General features: G+C 35.3%; 1 protein-coding gene across 7 annotated transcripts in view; it reads left to right on the top strand.

The window, feature by feature from the left end:
• The window catches only part of GLRA3 (glycine receptor alpha 3), a 207,305-nt gene that overhangs the window by 140,194 nt on the left and 41,339 nt on the right, over positions 1-25,772 (top strand). For all 7 annotated transcript variants that reach the window (XM_038573625.1, XM_038573623.1, XM_038573624.1 and 4 more), the window contains one exon: positions 16,771-16,914. In XM_038573625.1, the coding sequence (XP_038429553.1) occupies positions 16,771-16,914 (144 nt within the window). The remainder of the gene's footprint in view (positions 1-16,770; positions 16,915-25,772) is intronic.

Raw genomic sequence — 25,772 nt, 5'->3', positions numbered from 1 at the left:
AAATACTTATCGATAAAGTATATGGGACGCCTGGATGACTCGGCGGTTGAGCGTCTGCCTTTGGCTCGGGCGTGGTCCCGGAGTCCCAGGATCGAGTCCCACGTCCGGCTTCCTGCGGGGAGCTGCTTCTCCCTCTGCCTGTGTCTCTGCCTCTCTCTGTGTGTGTCTCTCATGAATAAATAAAATCTTTTTTAAAAATAAAGAATATTTTTACATAGAAAACTCACATACATATATAATCATCAACTTGTATCATATTGTATGGGTGTGCTATGGTAATCTACTTACTATTAGGACTAACACAATAATGAACATTTATATGATGCATGGTATATTCATGAATATATGTGGGTGTGGATATGCATAGCTTTACACATATTTTGCATTTTTTCTTAGTATAAACACTTAGAAGTGGAATCATTGCACTGATGGCTGTATATATTGGTGTGAATTGCCAAATGTCCCTCCAGAAAAATTTACAGCAGTTACGTGTCCAAGGTATAGTATGAGGGAGCCCATATTGATGTATATAGCACTTACTATTTGTGTGTGTGTGTGTGTGTGTGTGTGTGTGTGTGTCCCTCCTGGCTTTTAGGCTGTCATAGGTCAACAAAAAGGAAAGTTTATCTAATATGATTTTAGTCCACGTGAGCTGCCAGAATTAAAATAAACTGTTCTCTCTGTGACATTGTAAAACAAACAAACAAACAAACAAACAACAAACAAACAAAAAAACACAACACGGTATTTCTTTTTACAGCATATGCTGAAATAAAGCATAGGAAGCTCTTTCTTAATCCATTTAGCAAATAACAATAGAAAATTATTTTCCTCTCCTAAATGACATCTAAGAAAAATTTCTACTATCTAAATTAAGTAATCCTGTCCAGCTTCCAACAGGCTTCACTATTATTTTCATTACAATGATGTAGATGTCATAAAATTATATTAACTTTTCTTGTGCATTTGATGCTATCTACTTGCAATGCCAAGCAAATTATAAATCTATTTTCATGGCTTCCTTAACTCTTACCATGAATTGCATTGTATAATTCAATTTATTAGATTAAAATACCTAAATAAATACAAGTTGATGGCAGGACATTTTATCACTAAAAAAGTTACTTCACAAAGGAAGAACTTGATATTTAACTCAAGTTAATGCTCACACTGCCTAAATAAAATTTAATGGTTGTCTTGCAAAATAAGGTCTACTTTTATTAACATTTAATTGAATTTTCAAAATGATCCATATCAACGACTGCTTTATAAAATACTGTTCAAATGGAAATTATAAATCTGCTTATAAGATTAAACTAATAAGTCTCAATGCTTATTTATATGTGTAAATGTTTCAAGGACTCTGAGTAATAGTTGAAGTCCCATAGTCAATTTGTAAAGAAAATTGCCAGTTTACTCATTCATTTTCCTCAAATGCTAAATGGAAATAAAAGCTCATTCATTCTGTAAGTTGTCAACCAAAGAAGAGAACAAAATGCTCCATTTCAGAAAGCTACAGCTTCTATGATACACAGTATAAAGACAATTTTTAAATACAAACATTAAGGCATTATCAGAAGAGCATAGAGATCAGAGTGGAAGAAGCAGAAATAAAGCAACACATTTAAAAAAACATATCAGAGTGGAGACACAAGTTTGTTTTTTAAAGGAAAGACAATATTGAGGTGGCTTCATACTTTTTATTTTTCTTTTTTTGTCATACTTTTTCTTAAGACCTAGGAAAGATTTTTCAGAAATCATTAATTTCACTGTGATCTCAGGGAAAGAATAAATTTCCGACCATGTGCTCAATTATATACACAGATGCACACAAAGCCTCTACATCTCTCAGATCATAGAAACAATGACCACTGGAAATGTGATAAGAGATTTATTTCTGACCCGCAAAAATAATTGACTAACAAAATGATATCTTAAGAGAAAGTAACTATATTTTAGGTTTTGCGATAGTTAAGGAATGGGAGGTTGAGAATATTCAGTTATGTACATCAGTATTTGGGAAGGTAGACACTGAAGACCCAGGATAAATAACAAGAATTAATCTATTGGAAGAGACCACTCCAAAAAAGTAGAAAATCTCTTGAAAAATATGATTCTGATTCTGTGATTTGGGAAGGCTAGAAAGGCAAGAGGGAAGGCCCACACTTGCCTTTAAGAACAGGTGGCTAAATCATATACCTTAGAACTTGCTATATTCTCAATCTCACAAAAGAACCCTCAGATGTCTAAAAGTCTTGCCACTGAAATATCCATCATTTTCCTACTAACAAAATCTAGGAAGTAGGGAAACAAAATTAAATTCAAGAAACCAATAGAGGATTATCAGACAGGGGAGGAAGAAACAATAAATCATTAATTTATGATAATCGCTCAGTGTTTTGTCCAAGCTATTTGCCAATACATCTCCTGTAGGATACAAAGGAGTTTGGAAATCGTCAAATAAGACTCAGGGTAGAAAATTTCAAAGAATATACCTTACTTAACCAGCACCTTAAGAACTAGTGCTGAGATTCCACTCAGATATTTCCTAATGCATTGCCCTCTACAGTGTCATAATAAATCAAGCATGTAATGGCCCAAATCAAGAAGACTTATGTGATTCATTTCTTGGAACATGAAGCTATTTGGCATTTTTGCAGTGCCTGCATTAGGTGACCAGAAAGGGATGACAGTACATTCTATCACCAGCAATTTTTCAAAGTTGTGTAATGTTAGGGACATCCCCTAACACTGTGTTCTTGAAGCAGAATGATTGAGAAAAAATGGTGATGATCATGAGCCATGTCAATGGAGGGTTTTATAAACTTTTATAAAGATTAGATTTATTCTGAGTGGATTTTAGATGGATTTTAATGAGAGGATTAATCATTCTGACTTTTATTTGAAGATTAGATATAAGGGGTAGAGTAGAAATGGAAGTATAGAAACTGCCAAGCAAACGATTGTAATCTAGAGCAGATGAAGGCTGGCTAGATTGGTAGCAGTAGAGGTGGAGAGTAGCAGATGGATTTAGAAAGAGATGGGCATTTTAAAGAAAATGTATTTGGAAGTGAAATAGACATGATTTGCTCATGAACTGGACCTTGAGGAGTAAGGGAAAAGGCAGGAGTCAATGGTGGCATTCAGGTAACTACTGGGCAAGTAATGGTAATAATTAATGAGGAAGGTTGGGGGAGGTAACTGATCTATGGTTGAACATATTAACTCTGAGATGTTTATAAAACAGCTCCGTGGAATGGTCAAAAAGTCAGAACTTGAGAAGTTTTGACAGGGACACTCATGCCTCAGACTTCAGGAAATAAAACTATAGATGGATAAGGAAGCAGAATAGGGATAATTTTTCTAAGAATGAAAGAAAGCCCAGAAAGAATAGAAAAGATGTATTTGTGGTTGGCCGTCCTCCTCCAATTGGAAATGAACCTGAATATTCAAAGTCTTCTCTCTCCTTTCTTTTCCCAGGGCCATTTCTCCACCCCCAACCCCTCCCCCACAGAATAGGTTAGACAGTTTTTCTAAAGGCAAGACCCACTCTAAAACTTTACTCTCAAACTCATTGAGATTTCAACATTCTGTGTTTTTTTTTTTTTTTTTTCTTTTCAAATGTGGAAAAGCAATCCTCCCCAGCAGACTTAGGGTTAATCGGGGGGTCAAAGAGAAGATAATAACAATCAGTTAATTATTTTTGAGTATACATTTCATTTATACTAATACCTAGTTAAGATCTTGGCATTAAGAGAATTATATTTTCTATTAAGTATAGAAATGGGTCAAAAAATAAAAAGTATAGAAATGGGTCAGAAGAGAGAAAATCAGTAGAAGGGATAAAATGTAATTTTAATTTAGAAACTATAGGTTCTAGCAAGACTCCACACCAGGGAATTTTGGGTAGATCTACATTATACAGCAATATCATATACACTTTATCCTTTCTTTCCTGCTCCCAAAGAACAGTTATTTCTTATTGGGGACCTATTCCCACCTCTTTTTCATTCTCTTTTAGGGACCAACCAAGGTGCAGCTTTGTTATATGTTTTCAATTTCACATCATCTGCAGAAGTACGCAAATATCACCATTACACACTAGATTAGTATTTTAAAAATGAGTTTCTAAACTATTGTCATACCAGAGATCTTTGAACATAACATGTTAAACAGATAGACGTGTGTGCATGCCATCAACCCCCACACACACCCAGACACAAGCTTGGCAGGGGCCAGAGAATCTCTAGACTCCAAGTTCATCCAAGCCCTAGCTCTTTTTTGGGGGGTGGGGATAAAGATTGATAGATTGATTTGACAGAGAGAGTGGGTGCTCGCCTGAGCTGGTAGCAGGGGTAAAGCAGAGGGAGAGGGGCAAACAGACTCAATGCTAAGTGTGGAGCCCTATGAGGGCTCAGTCTCAGGACTTGAGATCATGAACTGAGCTGAAGCCAAGACTCAGGCACTTAACTAACAGAGCCATCCAGATGCCCCCAAACCCTAGCTCTTACCACAATATAGTATTGGGGCCCAAGATTATTTCTGTATAGTTAGGTTGCAATTATTCTATATAACAAATAATCCCAAGTCTCAATGGTTTACCACATCTATTCTTGCTCACAGGCTTGTGAGTTGCCTGTGATTCTTCTAGGTTTGTCTGAGATTGGCTGACTTGGGTGGACTTAGATCTAGGCTGTGGAGTAGGCTCACATCTCCTTCCTATGTCTCCCATTGTGGGACTGTAGGTGCAGGTAGAATGCTTTTTCATGAAATATAGGAAAACAGGAAGGCAAACAGAGGCATGCAATGCTCTTGTTCAGAATTGGCACAGTCACTACTGTTAGTTTGTAAGTCTTCCCAGATCTCACAGCCAACCCGAAATCAAGGGGTTGGGGGGAGTGTACTCTACCCACAGGGTAGCATTGGAGAGGGAAAGAGAAAAACAAGATTGTCAACAAATAATCTTGTCTACCTCAAGGACAATGATTTGTTAAAACTTTCTGTCTCTGGGACACCTGGGTGGCTCAGTGGTTGAGCATCTGCCTTCGGCTCAAGGCGTGATCCTGGAGTCCCAGGATGGAGTCCCACATCAGGCTCCCTGCATGGAGCCTACTTCTCCCTCTGCCTGTGTCTCTGCCTCTCTCTCTCTGGGTCTCTCATGAATAAGTAAATAAAATCTTAAAAAAAAATAAAACCTTTCTGTCTCCATTCCTAGATTGGACTCTGCCATTTTAGTAAATACTCAAGAAAACAAGAGGAAAAAATAAGATGGAGAGAGGAAAGAGGGAGGGATTACTGGAAAGTTCTATGTAAATTTCTCCCACTCTGCCCCCACCACTATGGTCATCTCATTTGGAGCAGAGCTACTAAATGTTAGAAAATAAGAAACACTTGAAATTTCAAATGTGAATAATCAATTAAATATTTCACAGAAGCTCAGAAGCCTGTAGCCTATGAAAATCTCAAATTCTGCACAAAAAGTTGTTTATCTTGAATAATTTATTTTAATTTTTTCCCCCTTCAGTTTGTGAAACCCATCAGGAGTATTTTTTTTGAGAGAACAAAAGATCTTTTATATATTTCTATCCTCAAAGTCTAAATCAGTACAGGATATATGTCACCTGAGTAAATATCACGCAGATATTTAAAGATAAGAAATTTTAAACATTTATTTAGTACTTGAATCTTGAGTAACAAGAGAGTCTGCTATTCTTTTCATGTCTTTCTAAAGACAATGTAAAAGCTAAATTGAGTTACTCTTGTATAGTATCATTTTTCCCCCGAGAATACCAAATTAATGAACAAAAAATAAACGTTCAATATATCTACCTTACAGTGTAATAAAAACATTGGTTTTAGAAGATGTAACAAAGATAGCTTTTATATTAAGGTTTTACTCTTTCTAAAGACATCGGCTATAGAAATGATTACAACTGTTAGAAAATATCAATTGAACTCTTATATTTTTATTTGGATGCTATGGTTGTATGGGCATACAAAGATCTATATGTGAGATTACATTGAATGAAAAGACAAGGATGTGAAGGAAATTGAGGATCTATACTCACTATTGTTTTCTTATGTAATTAGTTCTCATTCTCAAAAAAGAAAAAAAAGTACCCTGCAGTTTTAAAGGAGAGACAGTAAGCTGTAAATGCCAACAATAATATAAATGAGAGAGAGGGGCTGCATAATAATCCTATTAATATAGCAATAACTGTTACTGTCAGTAATGTTTTGGTCCTTGCCATTTAAATGCAACACCCTAATATTTATTCAAAATATAATTAACTAAGATTATTTCAGTTCAGTGCAAATATGGTGCGAGTAGGTTCATTTTTAATTTCTTAATGTTACAGAATTTTAATAATTATACTTAACCTACAATATCATATTTGATGTGAGCAATATATTTATTTTTTTTTAAATTATTGAATATACTAAGAATTTGGTTTCATGTTAGATTCACTTAGGGAAAAGAGAGAAAAAGAAAAAAGTTTAGAAAATGAAAAAATTATTTGTTCATTCCCTTTTTGTTAAAAATCACAGACCATAATGCATGTGAATGTCATTCAATTTTGTTAGTGTTTTATCTATTATCTGTAAAAAGATAATTCCTAAACGTAAGGAAGGTCCTATAATAGCAAGGGTAGAAATTGATAGATATCTCGGTTCTACATTTAACGTTAGAACCTACATTTACTAGGCTTACTGAGATTTCACTAAGCTGAAAACTAACAGTTATCAAGCATTCCTTTGTAGGTAACATAGAGGCAGAGCCATTGCATAAACTCTTAAATCCGACGGAAAAATTGGGGAAAAGCATATATTAAGTCACAAAGTTTAAATATTTTTTAAAAGGATGTAATACAATGGCTTTGTCATCAAACTAAATTTAAAAACAAAACAAGTAGGTGCCACTTTGAGACAACTTTACATAAGTAATGTCTGAAATTCCCTTTACTGTATTCACATATATCCCAGAATCATACCACAAATCCTACAAACAGATAAAAAAGGATATAAAACTCCCTCACCAGTGAAATAAAGAACAGAGTCCCAACATCAGCATTGTTAAGCAACTAACAGCCTTTTTCTGTCTTTGCAATTCCTGTTTGAAGTTGTGAATGAAGAGCTGAACCTCAGAGATAAAGTGAACAGGAAAGTATATGGTTAAAATAAAGCTGACATTATGAGATTTTGTGATTCCACCTCCTGGTTCTGGTTTAACCCATTTCTTATTCTTAAATTTAAGTTGTGCTGTTTGTAAAGGCATTTTAAAATTCTACTTCTGTAAACCATTGACTAAGAATAGTTTGGATTATATTTTTTTATAATTTAACAAGCATAATTTACAATAAATAAGTAGTCTGGGTTATAATCTAATAAATACCCACTAATGCATTGTCATTTATGAGTTGTGGCCAGGAGCATTACAGGTAATCTTTTGAAACTTTACCTATGCAGAGTAAGGTAAAGCCATGTATCTTGGCAGGCATCTTGCCTACACCGTCTGGTGCCATACTTGTGGTACAGCTCACCCAATATACTTGTAGAGGAATGTATTCTAAAACTGTTACTACTCAATAATCTTACCAAAAGCTAACATAAAGGAAGTGTATTTACAATGGATTGTATGAGATAAATGCAACTCATCTATTCTTCTGAATTAGAGAACACAAAATCAAATGGCTTCAGAGGGCATAGGCACATATAAGTCACACAGCAAAGTGTTCTGGTATAGTTATGAAAGGGTGGGGATGAGCATTATGGTTAAGTGGTAAGGTGCATTCTATGCAGCTCATTCAAACTCGTTTCTATGCCTAAGTTTGGCTTGTAGCCTGCCTGTCTTTACTCTCCACGAGCTAGTCAATCTGTTATCTATCCTAGATTAAGTTTGTGTTTTAGAATGCTACCTGAACTCCATTTTTCATGCCCCGTTACAATTGATTGTACTGAAATTTGACCTGACATTAGGGTTTGAAGAAATTTTTGGCAGAAGATCAAGGGAACTTGGCATTTCTGTGCCACACTTTAATTAATTAACAGCTTTTTTTTTTTCAATAAGGCAGTCAGTTCTGCTCTTTAACACACCTGCTGTAGTTCTCTATGAAGATATCACAGTGATCAGATCATAATCCACAGTGTCCTCAATCCTGTACCTGTAGGAATCCATTTCTTTTTTCAAAGATTTTATTTGTTTATTTGAGAGAGAGGGAACAAGTGATGGGGAGGAGGAGAGAAAGAGAGAGAGAGAGAGAGAGAGAGAGAGAGAGAGAGAGAAAGAAGCAGGCTCCCTCCTGAGCGTGGAGCCTGGGGCTTGTTCTCAGGACCCAGAGATCATGATCTGAGCTGAAGGAAGACACTTAAATGGCTAAGCCACTCAGGCACCCCAGGAATCCTTGTTTCTGTTTCAAAAATAAAAATAGTGGAAACCGTTCCACCCCTAGTCCTCTACCACTCATGCTGGCTTTCTCTTCATCCCAGGCACATGGTAGGGTTGTACCTCTTAATTCTATGGTAGGGACTTGCTGTAAGTAGTGCTGGTTCATGAGTCTTCAGCACAGTGACCTGTGCCACTTCTAGCCTGGAGTATTTGTTAGCAAACATGAGAGCCATCAGTGCCCAGTTTTCCTGTACTGTTGCCACTGCCAATGTTCCAGATGTGATTGCCTTGTCAGCTGTCACGGTGATAATGATAGTGACAAGTCACTATTTAATTCAAGTGGACATGCAGTGTCTTTTATTGTTCTTTGCTTTAGGCCAGTGAGATTTCAGGATTGTTGGTTACTGTATCCTATTCTAGCTCAAATCCCTCTTGTTCCCACTTCCTTGCATCACTGGAAGGGTAGGTGTAGAGAAATTCATACTTAGATGAGCTCCCGGAACATGCCTGCCCCCTAGGTCAAAGTGATTTGATTCTAGCCTTTATAACCAGGATGACTGATAATGATAAAATCCATATATATAAATAATTGGGACTCCAAAAATAGACTGTCTCTATTTTCTAATGTTAATATTAAGAGTAGAATGAATGCATACTTTTTCTGGAAAAAAAATGGCATAAGAACTCTATAGAACATAATAATGCTTATATTCCTTTCCCTATATTATAAAACATTTTTAGAGTGAAAAAGACAAGGCCTTGCAGTAACTAGTTCTGCATACACAAATGATAATTCATCGAGCTGATCTCTTCTTAGATTATCACATGGCAGGTAGGCAGTAGTTTCCTGGCTCACAAAAACACTTCATTATAATTAATGGAAGAGTGTTGTCGAGGGGACTTTCATTATATTTCAGAGGATAAAATGTTTTCCTGATCTAGTTTTGCTTCCTTAGAGCAGCTAGTTTGTTTTTATATGGTAAATACAATGCTCATGTCCCCTTTTCAACATTCTCCACTAGAGTTGTTTGTCAGATTTTAGAACCGGCAAATAAAGAGGACCTTACAATATGTATTCTGCATGCTGATTTTAGTCTTAACTATCAGATAAAAGTTAGAGACTGCAATATTAAAGTGCAGAGAGTATTCCTACTTAGTGTGTTTACAGTTGTTGATATGTAGCCATAGCCTAAAAACTGGATGACAAAAAAGAATAGTTAATTTTATGGGCTTTGGAGCCTATAAACTGGATGACAAAAAAGAATAGTTAATTTTATGGGCTTTGGAGCCAGATGAGTTGTATTCAAATCTAGCTATGCAACTTGGTAGCTGTCTTAATCAATTCAGGCTCCTGTAACTGAAGACCATAGAGTAGGTGACTTAAAGACCACAGACATTTAATCTCACAATTCTGGAATCTGAGAAGTCCAAGATCAAGACACTGGCAAATTCAGTGTCTAGGGGGAACTTCCCTCCTGACTTATATATGGTGATCCCCTGGCCATGTCTCCTCATGGTAGAGTGACAAAGGAGTTCCCTGGGACCCTTTCTCCAAGAGCACTAACCTCATTCATGACTCTACCCTCACAACCCGATCATCTTCCAAAGGCCCCATCTCCTAATACCATCCCCTTGGGGGTTAGATTTCAACATCTGAATTTTGGAAGAATATATTCAGTCCATAATAGTCGCTATGTGATAAGTTATTTCACTTAAGCAAGTTATTTTATTGTGCCTAAATCTTTAAAATGGGAATACTTTCCTCCGTGGTTGTGAGGACTAAGGATGTCAGTTTTAGAAAACCACTAAGAAGACTCAGTAGTTCTATGGTGGGCACTCTCAGGAACATTTCCTGGCATGTGAATTATTATAATTACTTCTCTAATAACAAATGGCCAGTGATTTGATGTGATTCCACATGACTCCATCAGTTCAACATGACCTGAGAGCACACAGTATGATGAGTACATCTAAAGGTCCTAGAAACACAAAGATGAATAAGACTTGGCCTTTGTCTTAGCTCAAGGGATATATTAGCCTAAAAAGAGAAAGATACATAAGTGGATAAGGTCAGTCCAGTGGAGCAAGGTCAATTATAAGATGAGTTATTTGGTGTTTGCTTAGACACAGTTTGTTAAAATATCAGTATAGATATTTCACTTTGAAATCTTCAAGAACATGTTCATTTTTATATCCTCTTGGTCAACATTTTTGAAAAATAGAAAGCACTTAGGGATTGTGGAATAGAATAATTAACTGAAGGTGGGACATGCAAGTGACAGCAGTCACCTTGTAAGACCTGCTTACAAATAAATATAATTACAACTGTAGTGAGTGAACTGAGAAAAGGTTTCTATGAGGAAAGGGGAGGTAGGAAGCTAAGAAAGGCTGTCCTGGCATTTGGAAAAAGCTCCTTAATAATGTGTTGTCTAAGCTGAGACCTGATGGACAAAGGGCAGTTACCCAAAAGAAGGAGTATTTTAGACAAAAATCACAGAAATAAAAGCTGCTGTCAATTGATTGTCAATTGCTTCCAGTTTCCAAAAAAATAAAAGAAGGGAAGAATAATTACCATAATAAGCAAGTAAGAAAGTGGCATAAGATGGTAATTATCATATCCTCAGAGGCCTGACCATCCCCACCTAACATAGTCCCCTTCGCCCTGTCCCTCTCTTCCCATTACCCCATTACTTCTCTACTGCACTTTTTAACATTATCTTTGTATTTCTATTGTATGTTTTTCCCAAATTAAATATAAGTTCCATTGAAGATGGATCTTATTTATATTCCCCATCTCCATAACTGCAACACTGAAAACCAAACCTGGGTACCTCAATGGTGTTCAATAAATGTTGAATGAAAAAAAAAAAATGACTGAATGCCTATGGTAAGAAAAGTAAGCTGGTGGCAAATCATGAAGGGCTTTAGACACCATAAAACAGATTCGAGACTCTCAATTTAATTGAAAGCAAATGAAGAATTTTAAGGAGAAGGAGTGAGATTTGCATTTTAAAATAATCATTTATTATTATGTCATGGATAGATTTGAGGGACTGAAGAACAGATTATTGTGGTTGAGGTCAATGGGACAACAGTAGGAAGGATGGAAAAGGATAAATTTGAGAAGTAGCAAGAAAGTATCATTTACAGGGCTGAATCTGAAATGAGAGAAGGAGACGACTCCTAATGTGAAGGTGAACAACAGTAGACATAGGGTAACCTTTCAATGAGGAGGAAGAGGCGATTGTGTCTGTTTGCTCTTTGTTTGGTGGAGTCTGGTAGAGATTCATAAATTTTGGTTTTAGTCAGAGTAAATTTGTGTGCCAAAGACTTCCAAAAGGTGCAATCAAGTGAGAACCAGGCTAGAGAAGGATCCAGTCAGCTAAGAGAGATTTGGCAGCCATAAGCACAGAGGAGAAATTGAACCTGTGGTAATAGATGAGGTTGACTAGTGAGGAGCTTCAGAGTCAGAATAGAAGACTGCCTGGACTCTATCCCTGAGGAACCCAGGACGAGGAGGATGGCCTACATAGCACAGTGGGGTGGAGCTGAGGGAGGGAAACCTGAAAAACATGGGTCATGGGATCCATGGGAAGAGTGCTCCAAGAAGGAAGCAGTCTTCAATATGGTGGCTTTGAACAGGTCTCTAGGACAAAGGTCTTCCTGACTGGTGCATCTAATTAGTAAAGATTTAGGTTTTATTTTCTAATATTTTTATATTCAAGGAGTAATATTGAGGAGAGAGTGTTCCTTAAAATTGAATCAGGGTTTCAACAGCACACTGGACAATGGTACTGTTGACAAGGTGGTCCCAAAGGACAGCAACCAGAAGGGGCTGGAAAGAAGGTGATAATTCTGAATCACACGGGGTATGTTGTATGTCATGAGTACATTGGGCATGTGTCGGAGTAAGGACTGCTGTCCTTATTTTAGTTTTGAATCTTAGAGTTCCAAACTTCCCAGGTCCCAAGTTTGCTGTATTTGGATGGGTAGTGAGGGTGAAGGAGGAGAAAAAAGTTGAAATTGAAGGAGGTCAGAGGAAAGGATGAAGACAGTAGACCCTTTGGACTGAACACTTGGGAGTTATTCACAGTCAGCAGAATCCTGGCAGTCATAAAAGATGTTTGCATATCTCTGATCTCATTGAAAATATTCATTGGATTAATATGGAAATTAAATTTCTGATTTATCTCTGGTTCATGTCATTATAGATTCAGGTTGTTGAAGAATGAGCACATACTTTATGAGTCATATTCTTCCAGGAATGGTGTGGCTTGAGACAGCACTTTTGAAATCTGTATTATATCTTTCAGGACAGTATGTATTTGAGGGCAGCCAAAGATTTCTGGCATAACTGCAGAACTTATGAGGTTTAAATCTATATTTTATAAACAACTGGACACTTAGCACAGCACTGGAATTAAATGAGGGCATACCTGTCTTTGCTCAGTAAAGGTCATTCTGATCAACAGAAATTACACTTAAAAAAGGAGGACAGGGAACCCTGGGTGGCACAGCGGTTTGGCGCCTGCCTTTGGCCCAGGGCGCGATTCTGGAGATCCGGGATCGAGTCCCACATCGGGCTCCCGGTGCATGGAGCCTGCTTCTCCCTCTGCCTGTCTCTCTGCCTTTCTCTCTCTCTCTCTGTGACTATCATTAAAAAAAAAAAAGGACATGCAGAGGACTCTTTTGTTTACATATTTCATATGTAAATTGACACCATTGGAAATGTCAAGAAATGGCCTCTTTTTAAAAGAGAATTAATCCAATCCAGGGTATTAACAGACCATCACTTCAAAAAGTGAATCTCCACATGAGTCATCCATCATCTGTGATTCATTCTTCCCTCGTATTTTAACATTTTACACTTTCATTTATCTGTCCATTTATTTAGCAAATATGTACACATTTACTAAACACTATTGTGGTGGCAATCAACTCAGAGATGACATCTGCCCTCAAAGAGTTCACAGTCTAAACAGAAAGAAAACAAGCATAAGCAATTACAATGCACTGTGGTCAAGTTAGCACACAAGTGCCATGGGATTCTGAACCAGACTTGGGCAGTCAAGCCTGAGACTGAAAAAGCCAAATGAGAAGAGGGAGAGAGAGGTTTGTCCTTACTTTATTTATTGCTCCCCCAAACATAGATTACCCCTGAATAGTGAGCCACTTTTCCTCACCAGAACCTAAATTTGATCAAGATTTCCACAGGTTGACATTGACAAAAACACCACTAAATATTAAGAATGAAAAAAGAAAAAAATGCAGAATATACAAACAACTACAGAAATGATCAGATTTCCAAAGTGTAAGGTTTTGATCCTAAAGAAAACTATACTTTGAGTCAAAGAAGTAGTTAGGGGTCTTTGCTTACATCTAATCTAGAGTTCTGCTCTGCTGGATATACACCATCTTGAGGAAGAGACATTTAATTCTATCACTGGGGAAGCAAAGTTTTAGGTAATTGTCTATTTCCCAGGAAAAAGTGGGGGGAAAAACACTTCACATAAATGTATCTTATTCTTAACCTGATTCCTGGCAAATGAGAGAATTTTTTTTCCCCTATGTCTAGTTGACATTCTTAACGTACCCAACAAAATGAACTGGCTTATAGTACAAAAGGTGGTGATTTTACCAATATCACTTTCATGATATAACACCATGTGTGATACAGACACATATACAATAAGAAAGGATGCTGAAGCTTACAGAAAATTTTCATCCTTAAGCAACTGACGTATACAGCAATATTTGTCTAATTAGATCCTCAAATGACTGCCCCCTTAAGCTGAGAGAAAAATGAAAGCAGTTTCTTAAATGTTATTAAATTGTTCCCTCCAAAGGTCTTCAATATATATGAATCTATTTCTAGGAAATAGGAACATATTTCTTCCTTTTATGTTTCCCTTTGTTTCACTTCTTTGTGTATTTTCCCCGTTAAAAATAGTTATAATAATAATTCTTTGTTCTTTCTGTTTTTTCCTTTCTTTATCTTCTCTTCCTTATCTTTGAGGAGGTAGTCAGGGTGAAGGAGGTCACCTGGGGCTGGCAGGACCTGGATCCATGGGTTGAGGAGATGGTCAGGACCAAGGTGGCCAGTGGAGTCTTTGGGTGTGAGGCCAGAGCCAATGATGGGCTAAGGGGAGCTAATGGGGCTCAGGCTGGAAGTGGCCAGCAGAATTAAGATATTAGTTCCATACAGGAAGACTCTTCAAATATATGTTAAAGATAATCAAAGACAAACTTGTCACTGAGAAAGTGTTACATGCATAAAAAAAGGTGAAAGCTAGAATTAACCCTGTGGAATTACATTGGAGTTAGAGATGCCAGTGTGAACTCATGTTTTTAAATACAGATAAATAGATGATAGCTAGATACACAAAAGGGGCACCTGGGTGGCCCAGTTGGTAAGCATTTGACTCTTGATTTTGGCTCAGGTCATGATCTCAGGGTCTTGAGATATATTAGTTATGTGTGTGTGTGTGTGTGTGTGTGTGTGTGTGTAATCCCTAACTCTGTCTGTTAAGAGGGCCTAGAAATAGTAATACCTAGGAAACAACGAGCACACCCAATGCCCAGATCCTCAGTTTCTAAAAGCTAAAGAAATATTTCTAAGAAAAAGATTCTAGGTGAAAGGTCTTAATCAAGGACTGGAATACAAAAATACAGATGAGTCAGGAAGGCCTTGTGCCAGAAAGTAAGAAAGTACCGAAATTATGATGGAGACTTGCCAAAAGGATGTTTCTAGGGGCTCCTACTGATCCAATCTGTATAATGTGAGCATCAAAATAGTGATGCTAATGTTTTATAACTAATTGAACAAAATCGTTATTTATTAGTCTCTACTGATATAGATAAAGGAATGTGAGAGACAGAAACTTTCCTTACTGTAGAATGCTACCTAATAAATGTGGATGAGATGATGGAATCAGAAAGCTCGCATTTGGAAATCATCATTGTAATAATTGATTCAGACAAAAATCATCAGAGTCTAAAAGATGAAAGTTTAAGGAGTAAGAAGATATTATGTAGTTTCAAATAACCTCCACCCAAGGGTAATGGGTAAATTTATAATAGAGAAACCTGGTAGGCAACACTTTAACCAACTGATCAATGTTGAGTGCGGTCGGATATGGTATACTGTGAAGAACAGGGCATCCCTGTTCCTACTAAAATCCCCTAACCTGAGTCTAAAATGAGGAAACATCAGATAAACCAAAAATAGGAGACACTCAAAAAATATCTAGTCTGCGCTCATTCAAAATATCAAGGTCACAGTAGGCGAGAAAAGACGGACCCAAGTATTCTAAACTGAAGACACTGAAGCCTAAAGAGATACGATGCCAAAACGCAACACATACTTCTATATTAAATCCTGGACTGGGGGATCCCTGGGTGGCGCAGCGGTTTGACACCTGCCTTTGGCCCAGGGCGCGATCCTGGAGACCCGGGATCGAATCCCACGTTGGGCTCCCGGTGCATGGAGCCTGCTTCTCCGTCTGCCTGTGTCTCTGCCTCTCTCTCTCTCACTGTGTGCCTATCATAAAAAAAAAAAAAAAAAAAAAAAAAAAAAATTTAAAATCCTGGACTGGATGGAAAAATGTTTTTCTGCTAAAAATGCCATTGTTGGGACAATTGCTGAAATAAGAATGGGCTTTTTTAGGATTAGATGGTAGGGTTTTATTTATTAGATGGTAGGGTTTATTAATCATCTTTCAATCTGATTTTGTTGGGTGTACTAGAGTTATGTAGGAGGAGATTGTCTTTTTCTTTTAGAAAATACACATAGGTATTTTAGGGTAACAGGGCATGATGTCTGTAAATTATGCTCAAATAGTTCAAGAGATAGAGACAAATATAACATTTGGTCAAATGTTAACAACTGGAGGACTTGGGAGGGTTTTTATGGTTTGTTTTTTATTTTTATTATTATTATTTTGGACTATTCTTGCAACATGTTTGTCAATGCTAAAATTATTTCAAAATGAAAAAAATAGTGAATAAAATATGGAACTAAAAGGTAAATGGCATTATCTGTATTTCAAAGTACAAAATTTATAATTTTTTGAGCATTATTCTATGCTACACTGAAGGTAAAGTCACACTTCAATTTATTTTTCTTCATCAGATGTTTGGTCTTGTGCCTCATTGGACAACAATTTTTAGCAAAACATACCCAGTTTGTAATGTATGACTAATATACAAACTTGCATAATTGATTTCTAAAAAATCACTTATTAGGTTAAAAAAGTCTTGGTCTTTCTGCTTTCTTTTTCAAGCTGATATAAATGGTACAATTTAGAATCAGACATTCAGTTTTGTTCTCAATGGAAACAATAATACAACTCAATTTGCTCACTCTCTCTTTCTCTCTTTTCTAGGTTTCTTATGTCAAAGCGATTGACATTTGGATGGCAGTATGCCTCCTTTTTGTGTTTTCAGCACTTCTGGAATACGCAGCTGTAAATTTTGTATCAAGACAACACAAAGAACTTCTGCGATTTCGACGGAAGAGAAAGAATAAGGTACATGATTAAATGCATTGGGTTCGGAGGGATACTGATTTTCACCAGAAAGTAAATTTGTTAAATTTAATACAGTGATGCAGAGAGGAAATGGAGTCTGGGAACCAAAGGATATGAATATTCCGGTGGTTTTGTCCAATAGAAACTGAAATTGTCAAAAATAGCTTCAGGAATAAAATGGTGACATCCAGTTCTACCTTACACAGCATATCTGGTGACATGAGAGCTTTATCAACCTCTTTCTAATGTACTCCCTGAAACAACACCATTTTTTGCTTCAATTAACAAAATATATAATTTCTTACCTGCAACGTGAGAGTGTTCCTGATGGTCTTACTTAACATCTCATCAAATATAGCTATTAAAGTTGTTCCTTTTATCAAGGTAATCCCTTTCATTGTTTCCATAAAAGGTTACCTATTTGTTAATGCTATGATGTTCGTGTAAAACTATGTGGTCTCTCATTCATGCATACTTTCATGTTGTTAAGATATTTATTCTGAATCCCTATGGGAAACACAAGAAAGGCTATTGGTGCCTTGCTGTACCTGTTAAATGAAACCCAGAAGAAATTGTATTGATAACATCATTAGGAGACCACAGGAAGTTGTAGAAGTAATCTCAAAATTGAATTTGGATGGACAGAATGGATTTGCTCCCCTCTATTAAGACTTGTAATGTCATCTCTCATTTTGTGCACATAAGCTCCATCAACTCCCTTTCCTCTTCTGGAAGGGAGAGTTTCTATTGATCAGCATATCTAGGAGTTTACTGCTGTTAATGTGAATGTGAGAACTGACATTTAAAAGCAGATGGACTGCAACAGAGAAATGTCAAAGTTTATGCAATAGGAGAAATTATGGCCAGAATCCAATATACTGGAATATTTAAGTTAAAACATACTCAAATCTTAAAAATAATAGTCTCGTTCATAGAGGTACATTTTAAAGGATTTTGAAAGGATTTAATTTTTTTAAAGGTTTCCTTTGGTTTCTGAATTATTTACTGTGATTTATATATTCATAAGATTTTTTTAAAGCCCTAAGCCCATGATCTCTCAGTACTGAGCATTTAACATATTATAAAGTAATAACAGATTCGGTCATGTCTAACTGACTCTCCCAAATCATAATAAATACCCAATTCACAGTAGTGTGGAAGGAACTTTGGGACTATGATACTCCGAGTGACACATGAGACAAAAACAGTGCCCAAGCTGCTATTTGATCAAGTTGTTATGAAAATAAAAGCACATCATTTGTATATGGAAACATAATTTAATAATCTTTCTCCCCACCATACCCCCATCTACTGGTTTCTCATTCTTTGTCTCTTTCCTCTCCTTTCTCCCTCCCTGCTGCCTATCTGTTCCCCTTTCTCTCGTGACACTTGGCACTGACTGTAACACTATCACAGGACAAAAAAATTCTGTATCACAAGAGGAAATCTCCTGTTTTCCTTTCCCATTAAATGACTGATGAAGACAAGTTTTCCCTTCTAATATCATGAATCCAAAGTAAAGTAATACTTATCTCTCCTCCTCATTTTGATTTGCTTTTTCACTTTTATTTTCCACTTCTCTACCTCTCCCCCTTCCTATACAATTTAGAATGTATCAACCAGGTGCTGGGAAGTATTAGGTATGTCGTGTCCAAATGGGGGCTGAGAGCTCACTCTTTCCACACCCACCATGCATCCAACAGCCACAGTGCCCAAGAGAAACAGGATAGAGTGTAAGTGTAGAGGCTCAATTTTGGTTCTCCTTTTAAAAAAAAATTATCCTACCAAAGCAGCTCTTTAGTTTTACTACCTGTAAGAATATCAGGGTAAATAGCGAAGCCCCTTCTTCTTTAGCTCACAGGAAGATGGCAAGATTCATTTTCTAGTGAGTGGCTCTCCAGGAAAATATAGAAATGCAAAAATACTAACATCTTATTATTTTCTAAAGACCAGTTGAATATTCAAGGAGCAAATATTGTAATTGAGATTTAATGTGGGGAAAAATAGTTTTTTGGTTTTTGGGTTTTTTTGGGGGGTTTGGGTCTTTTTAAATTTATACTTTGAGGTTTGGATACTTTGCATATGTGAAAATCGAATAATTGACACACATATATGTGAAAATGATATATGCAATTTAAACCAATTGTGCAATTATATTTACTCATATATGACTTGATTCTCTGGTTTCTCAATCCCTCTTGGTCCACTCTACCTTCCCACAGACAGAAGCTTTTGCATTGGAGAAGTTTTACCGTTTCTCAGACACGGTAAATTCACTTTCTTAACTCTAAGTAGAGGAATGTGGTCATCAGTGAAAAAAGCAGACAGCATATTCTGCACCTAGGCAGTGTTTGGTGGGGAAACACAGCCCCTTGCATATTTAAAGCCAAACAACCACCATCTCCCTTCAACCAAGGATATTCTCTTTTTCAAACTCCAGTTGTCTTCCCTCACTCAGTAAAAAGATATTTAAATATTATCCTTCACCTAATCAACTGAGCTATTTGATTGGTCAAAGTGATTTTTAAATATATATCAAGCAAAAATAACATATATAATTTCATAATAGTCTCCATGAAAGAAATAGTCATTTGTTTTGACAAAATTAGTTCCAAAATTAATAGAAAATTTATTTGTACAAAGAAGTTCTAAATGCATCCTTTCTGGTCAGAAAATAGAGGCCTAAAAATAAGTCAAAAATAAAATACTTTGTCCAACCTATGTATTTTTAGAATCCTTTTTTAATGTTAAGATAAGTTGAGATTCTTTATAATAAATTAATAATTTTGGTTTTGATAGCAGCATCCTTTGAAATGATTACAGAGCAATCACAAGGTCACATGTCCAAGTATAGTAGCTAAATAGTTAGAAAAGTAGTCTATATTACAGCATATTGATCATTGATTGGACTTGGCCACCATAATATAGCATTCAATGTTGGATTTAAACATACACAAGCCAAGAATTCAAGCTGGGGAATCACAAACAGTCCAGTCTATTAAACTAAAATTTCTGGAATAAAGTGCATTTAAAAATACCTCCCCAGATAATTCTGTTGCACATCTTGGTTAAGAAGAAATAATGTTAGATGAACAGACCGGAAACATGTTATATTCATCTAATAGAAGGATTCTCAATTTCATAGCAGTTATCTAGAGCCAGTGTTATTTATAAGCACTTACTAAGTTTTCTTATATAATAATATGTAATCATTCAACTAATATTTTTCTACTAAATTGCATATTTGTTCCCAACCTAGCTAGCCACTCTATTTTTTTCATCCCTGGGGGAAAAAATTCATTTGATATGATTAGTTTTACTTAATTATCGTAACTATAACTTTGAAAAATTTTTAATTGCTTTGTATTTGCATAACACAAATGGCCTCTTTGGGAAAGAATATATTTAAATTTCTGGTAACTAAGCAGTTAATGCCTATAGGAGCTTTAGTATAAAAAATATATATTTACTAAATATTGCTTTACAAAACAATGCACAAAGAAGTCTGATGAAAAATTAGGTTTATCTCAGCAACAATCAATACATACTTATTTTTTAAAGAAGAAACAATATGGTAATGCAAATAGATTTGTTAGAAATTATACGCATTCCATTTATTTTGTAATATTCCCATCTTTGTGTAGATTTGGGGTTGATCATTTCAAGTTTTTGAAAACTGTTTTTCTCAACCTAACAACTCTCTGGGCTGACTGAATTCATCATTTAAAAAAAAGTATGTATTTTTCTTAGAAACAGTACGAGCAATCTAAATCTTTAAAACAAAATAGTCTAAATGAGTCTAAACATTGACCCAAAGCCCTTTATTTTCATGAGTATGGGTTTATATAGTTTTCCCAAGCACTTTAAGTTGGCAGAATAGATGAAGTAAATAAGAGAACTTCAGTATAAAAAGTTTGTCACAACAAAGGACCGTACGTTGATATAAATGTTATTCCTAGGAAAGTTTAAACTTGGTTCAGCATTGGCTTAGCATTCATATGGAATCTCTCATATCTTACTTTTTTTCTATTAAGGTACAAGCTGGTGAATCTTTGGTCTATTGTGAAAGAATACAAGTTTGCTCTTGTATCCAAATTTCCCCACCCCACACTGTCATAGCCTGTTATGTGTTGGTTACCCACTGCACCATGTCATAGACGCTTATTCCCAGTGCTGTGTATGTGTGGGTGTGTGCATGATATGAAAGTATTTTGGTGAGAATTTGCTCTTCCCACATGTGATATAATTACTTTAGCCTGCAGGATTATAAAGACGTGCCATAATGTTTCTGAATATATGTTATTTGTTGAGATAAATGGATGATTTAGGGTTGCATTTCACGTAGCTTCTTCTGCATCACGAGGTAATGATGCAATGGTTTGCAGAGATAAAACATTCACATGGTATTCTAACACTTTTATCTTCCTGATTTATTGTATATTTAATTATTATTTACATACTCAAATAAAATAAAAAAGGACTCTGAGTTCTAGATTTGAGAAACAATGATCAAGTTTCTATTCTGCAAGGCACGATGGTTATCTTTTTAAGATTAAGATATCATTGACTACATTTTGACTACCTGTACAAAAAACTTGTCATTATTTATTGCCTTACATATTTACATGCTGTCTTACTTCAAAAATAACTCAAGGTAACTTCTAAGAATAACAAATAATTGTTTTTTTCTGCCCTCTACAGTTTTTTAGCCCTATAGTCTTAGGGCAAACAAAAATATATATGGAAACTCTTTTGAAGGAATGAGGCTCTACATAGTTGAAAGCAATGTGGCACCCATATATTCTAAATTACTTCATAACATTTCCATCCTAGGAATATTATGGGGTATAAGATATTATTTTAGTAGGAAAATGTTTCCTATAAATTTCTGACATGTCTAAGGAAAAGCAGTTTTCCAATAATTTCAAACTAAAGTATATTTGAATGACTCTGATATATAGGGATTCAAAATTTCATCCTCTCAAGGAAAACAAAAATAGTAAGAATTTAATGACTTCCTGCAAACAAATATTCAGAGTTTGTGTTAAACAGAACTGAGGGGGGCACTTGGCGGGACGAGCACTGGGTGTTATGCTATATGTTGGCAAATTGAACTCCAATAAAAAAATAAATAAAATAAAAATAAAAAAATAAACAGAGCTAATTCTTAGAGCTATATTCCCTCTGAAATATGTGTTTAGGAAAATAGTACTCAAACTAATCTCTACTTAATCTAATTTCATATGTGTTTTAGTGAATTACATCTCAAAATTAACTAAAATACATATAGTGCTTTTTACACATGTTGTCTATTATAATGTATTATTTATGTCACTCCATAATTCTGAGTTGGCACTGAATGAATCTAGCATATTGTGCTAGAAATAAATATATAGGTATTTTAAAAAGTTATTTCATTGATTTCTCATCAATCCTTTTGTATGTATTCCATTTTTATATTATTTTATTTTAAGCATTCATCTTTTCAAGCTTACATTTTACCATTTAATAATTTCCAAACCATTTCTGAATCTAAATTCAATATGCCAAACATAAATTTGGCTAATTCATAACTAATTTATATGTCACCAAAGATATGCAAAATTCTCCTAGAAACTAGATTTCAAAGAATTTTATATTGACAATTGATGTGCAACTATAAAGTATTTTTAACCTCATCTATAATTATACTCTTAGCTTTCCATTTCAAAGTAATGAAATGTATACAGATGTATTAAACTGAATATTTTATTTTAAGCTGGCATTTATTTTAGAAAAGCATTTTCAATTTATTCACATATTTCATCTTACCTCAGAATTTTCTAAGTGATGGCAATTTTTCCCAACAAAAATAAGCCGCTGTTATGTTTATTAGTAACTTTTTTCAAAATCCACACACTTTGAAATCATGCAAGTGGAAATTAATAGCAATTCACTTTTCCTTCCTTTGTCACTTTCCTATTTGGCGATTAGAAGTTACAGAAAACTATTTAAACAGGTCTTTCTGTGTAAATAATATAATAAATAATAAATTATTTAAATAATAAATAATGTTTATCATATATAGAACACTCAAAGGCACCTACCAGGGGAGAAACATTAGGATGAAAATAATATATTTAATGCTATTGTATCTCACAGCAGTTCACACAATAAATCATCACTCATGCTGTCTTAGAGGCTTCATGTTTTATTACCACTCACTAGCAAGCTTCATGCTTTCACCAATCTACACTCAAAAATATGATTTGTTCTTCTTTTTGGTCATTTTGAGGATAGGAAATTAAATCTTATCTTACATGTATGTTAATATATATTTTTTTGTGGTGGAAATGAAACCATTCAACTGAATGACTAAGCCTACCCTTGAATTTTCTATTTTTAATATTTCTAGTTATAAATATGCATGTTAGCATGAGTCAGTCTTAGCCTAATTCTCTAATAAAATGAAAAACCATACAGAATATTTCACAATGCAGTACTGATGCTTAATTACCAAAACATTTTTCTTTCAAACAGTAAAAACAGGTCCTCCTGTAGAAAGAATTATATACTAACTAAATAGGTTTTTACATTTTTCATTGCCTACCCTTCTAACTTGTTTAAAGCATACCTAGGAGGTTTTACTTGTAAATAAATTAAGCTATCTCTTCAATTTTACCTTTTTAATCAGCCACGTTCTTTTGCTCATTTTTAGTTTATTCTATTTAATCTTTATTACTGCTTATATTTTGAGTTGGAAAGTGCTTAATTTTATGAATATTAAATATTGGCTAACACATAGCATCAGAGTCAAAAATTTTAGATGTTTGTCTAAATATTTGCTTGGGTGGCCTTCAGTCAATCAGAAACTCAAGCTGAAGATACCTGCAGAAAACTGAAATATTTTCAAGAAATATTTGAGTACTAATTGGAATAAAGAATATCACTCTCTGCACATCTAAACATACATAAACACATGATAGTTTTATGACTGAGTTTTACAAAACAAAGAAATTAGTTTGGTCATAAAATAGTTTAATGCACCTTATAATATAGTAATCTAATACTAATAGTGAACTATTAGAAATGTTTCATCCATGCTTAAAATTATTTTTTTAATATTTTTTTATTTTTTAACTTTTTTTAAAGATTTTATGTATTTATTCATAAGAGAGAGAGAGAGGCAGAGACACGGGAGAGAGAGAGAGAGAGGCAGAGGCACAGGCAGAGGGAGAAGCAGGCTCCATACAGAGAGCCTGACGTGGGACTTGATCCTGGGTCTCCAGGATCAGGCCCTGGGCTGAAGGAGGTGCTAAACCGCTGAGCCACTGGGGCTGCCCCATGCTTAAAATTATTATTTTAAGTGCAGCCTTTGAAAAAACTGCTATAAGCCAGTCATTTAACAACCATAACAAAATCACATGACTTTTTACAGTCCAAGGGTCCTTGCTCTTTCTCCTTCTATGGCTTCCTGGACTGCAGATCAAAGTCTGGCCCAACAGAGCTGAGACTCTATTTCTGAAGAAGTGAGATGTCTCCATGTGCCCTATCTCAAGGGCACACCCCAAAAATACTTGTGCTGTTTCATAGAACATATTCAAAACACTAATGATTCTTGATTCCAGAAACTAGATTTGCAAAGAACCTTAGCAGCCAGAGAGCAGAACCCATCTATTATAACAATTCTACAGTGGAGGGTATGGCAGGCAGCAAGGTGGTCTTTTCAGTTTTAAGAGGTTGGTTAACTTTTAGGACAACAGTACAAGAGTACAAGACAGTCTGCAGAGTAAGCAATTGCACTGGCCTATTTTACATGGTACTTTGTTGCTAGTTCGGTTTTTAAAATATCTAACCGGACAATGATTCAGGTTGTTATTAGTATTTTCCTTTCAGAGTGTGCATTATGCAATTTCCATAATATTATAATTATAATAAAGAAAATATTTTTAAAAATGTTATAGCTATAATTTGAGTACTTTATCACAGATTTTATATTCTTTCCCTCACCCTAAAAAAAAACCCTGCTAGAAAGTGCCTGTCATCTTTCCCTGGAATAAGAAACCAAGAATCTGAGAGTTAAATAATTAAGATGATCCAGACTCCTGGCAATAGATGATAAAGCCGTGGAATTCCTTAATTTTACATTTGCATTTTGAATGTCAATCTTGAGTCAGATTTTGAACTTGGACCATTTAATGTTTTTGTGACATAGGAAATAATTGAAAATTACTTCCCATAACATGTATTTTTAATAATGCAAATACCCAAGCTATTTTCATGTTTTTAGAACCTAAGGTCTCCTCAACATCTTGTTATTGCCATTGCCAAGGAATATGTATTTGAACAAGACATTTTCATAAGGGAAATGTTTTCTTTGAAATTAAAAGTTTCTACTTTTCCAATTCTACAACTAATTGGAAATATGATATATTAGTGAAATCATATTCCAGTTGCTTTGAAGCACTAAATCACACTGTAACATATAATTATCTGAAACCTATTGCTGAGGATATCCTTAGGCCCCATAGATTTAAAAATGGGTAAAGATACAAATCATTAGATTACCTGACATATAGCCCTATCTAGAAACAGCCTTACTGAAAAGCAGAAATTATTAAATAATAATAGTTAAATGCTAACACAAAAGTCATCCCAGAGTATGTTTTCATAAACTGCCACTTAAAATGTAAATTAGAGTAAGAGAGGAATCCAAACAGTGTTACCTCACTAAAAATTCAAGCCTACCAGGATAGACACATTGTGCCTCTTGGAAACCCTTGTTTCTACACTTGGCTGTGCATTCTAATCACCTAGAGAGCTTGGTGGAGATGGAGTTATTGGAACAACCTAAAGGCTAAGGAGTACAAACTTCCACA

Source organism: Canis lupus, chromosome 25 (genome assembly GCF_011100685.1).
Source record: "Canis lupus familiaris isolate Mischka breed German Shepherd chromosome 25, alternate assembly UU_Cfam_GSD_1.0, whole genome shotgun sequence".
Lineage (NCBI taxonomy): Eukaryota > Metazoa > Chordata > Mammalia > Carnivora > Canidae > Canis > Canis lupus.
The sequence above is the reverse complement of the archived record's forward strand: the minus strand, read 5'-3'. Positions and strand labels throughout refer to the sequence as shown.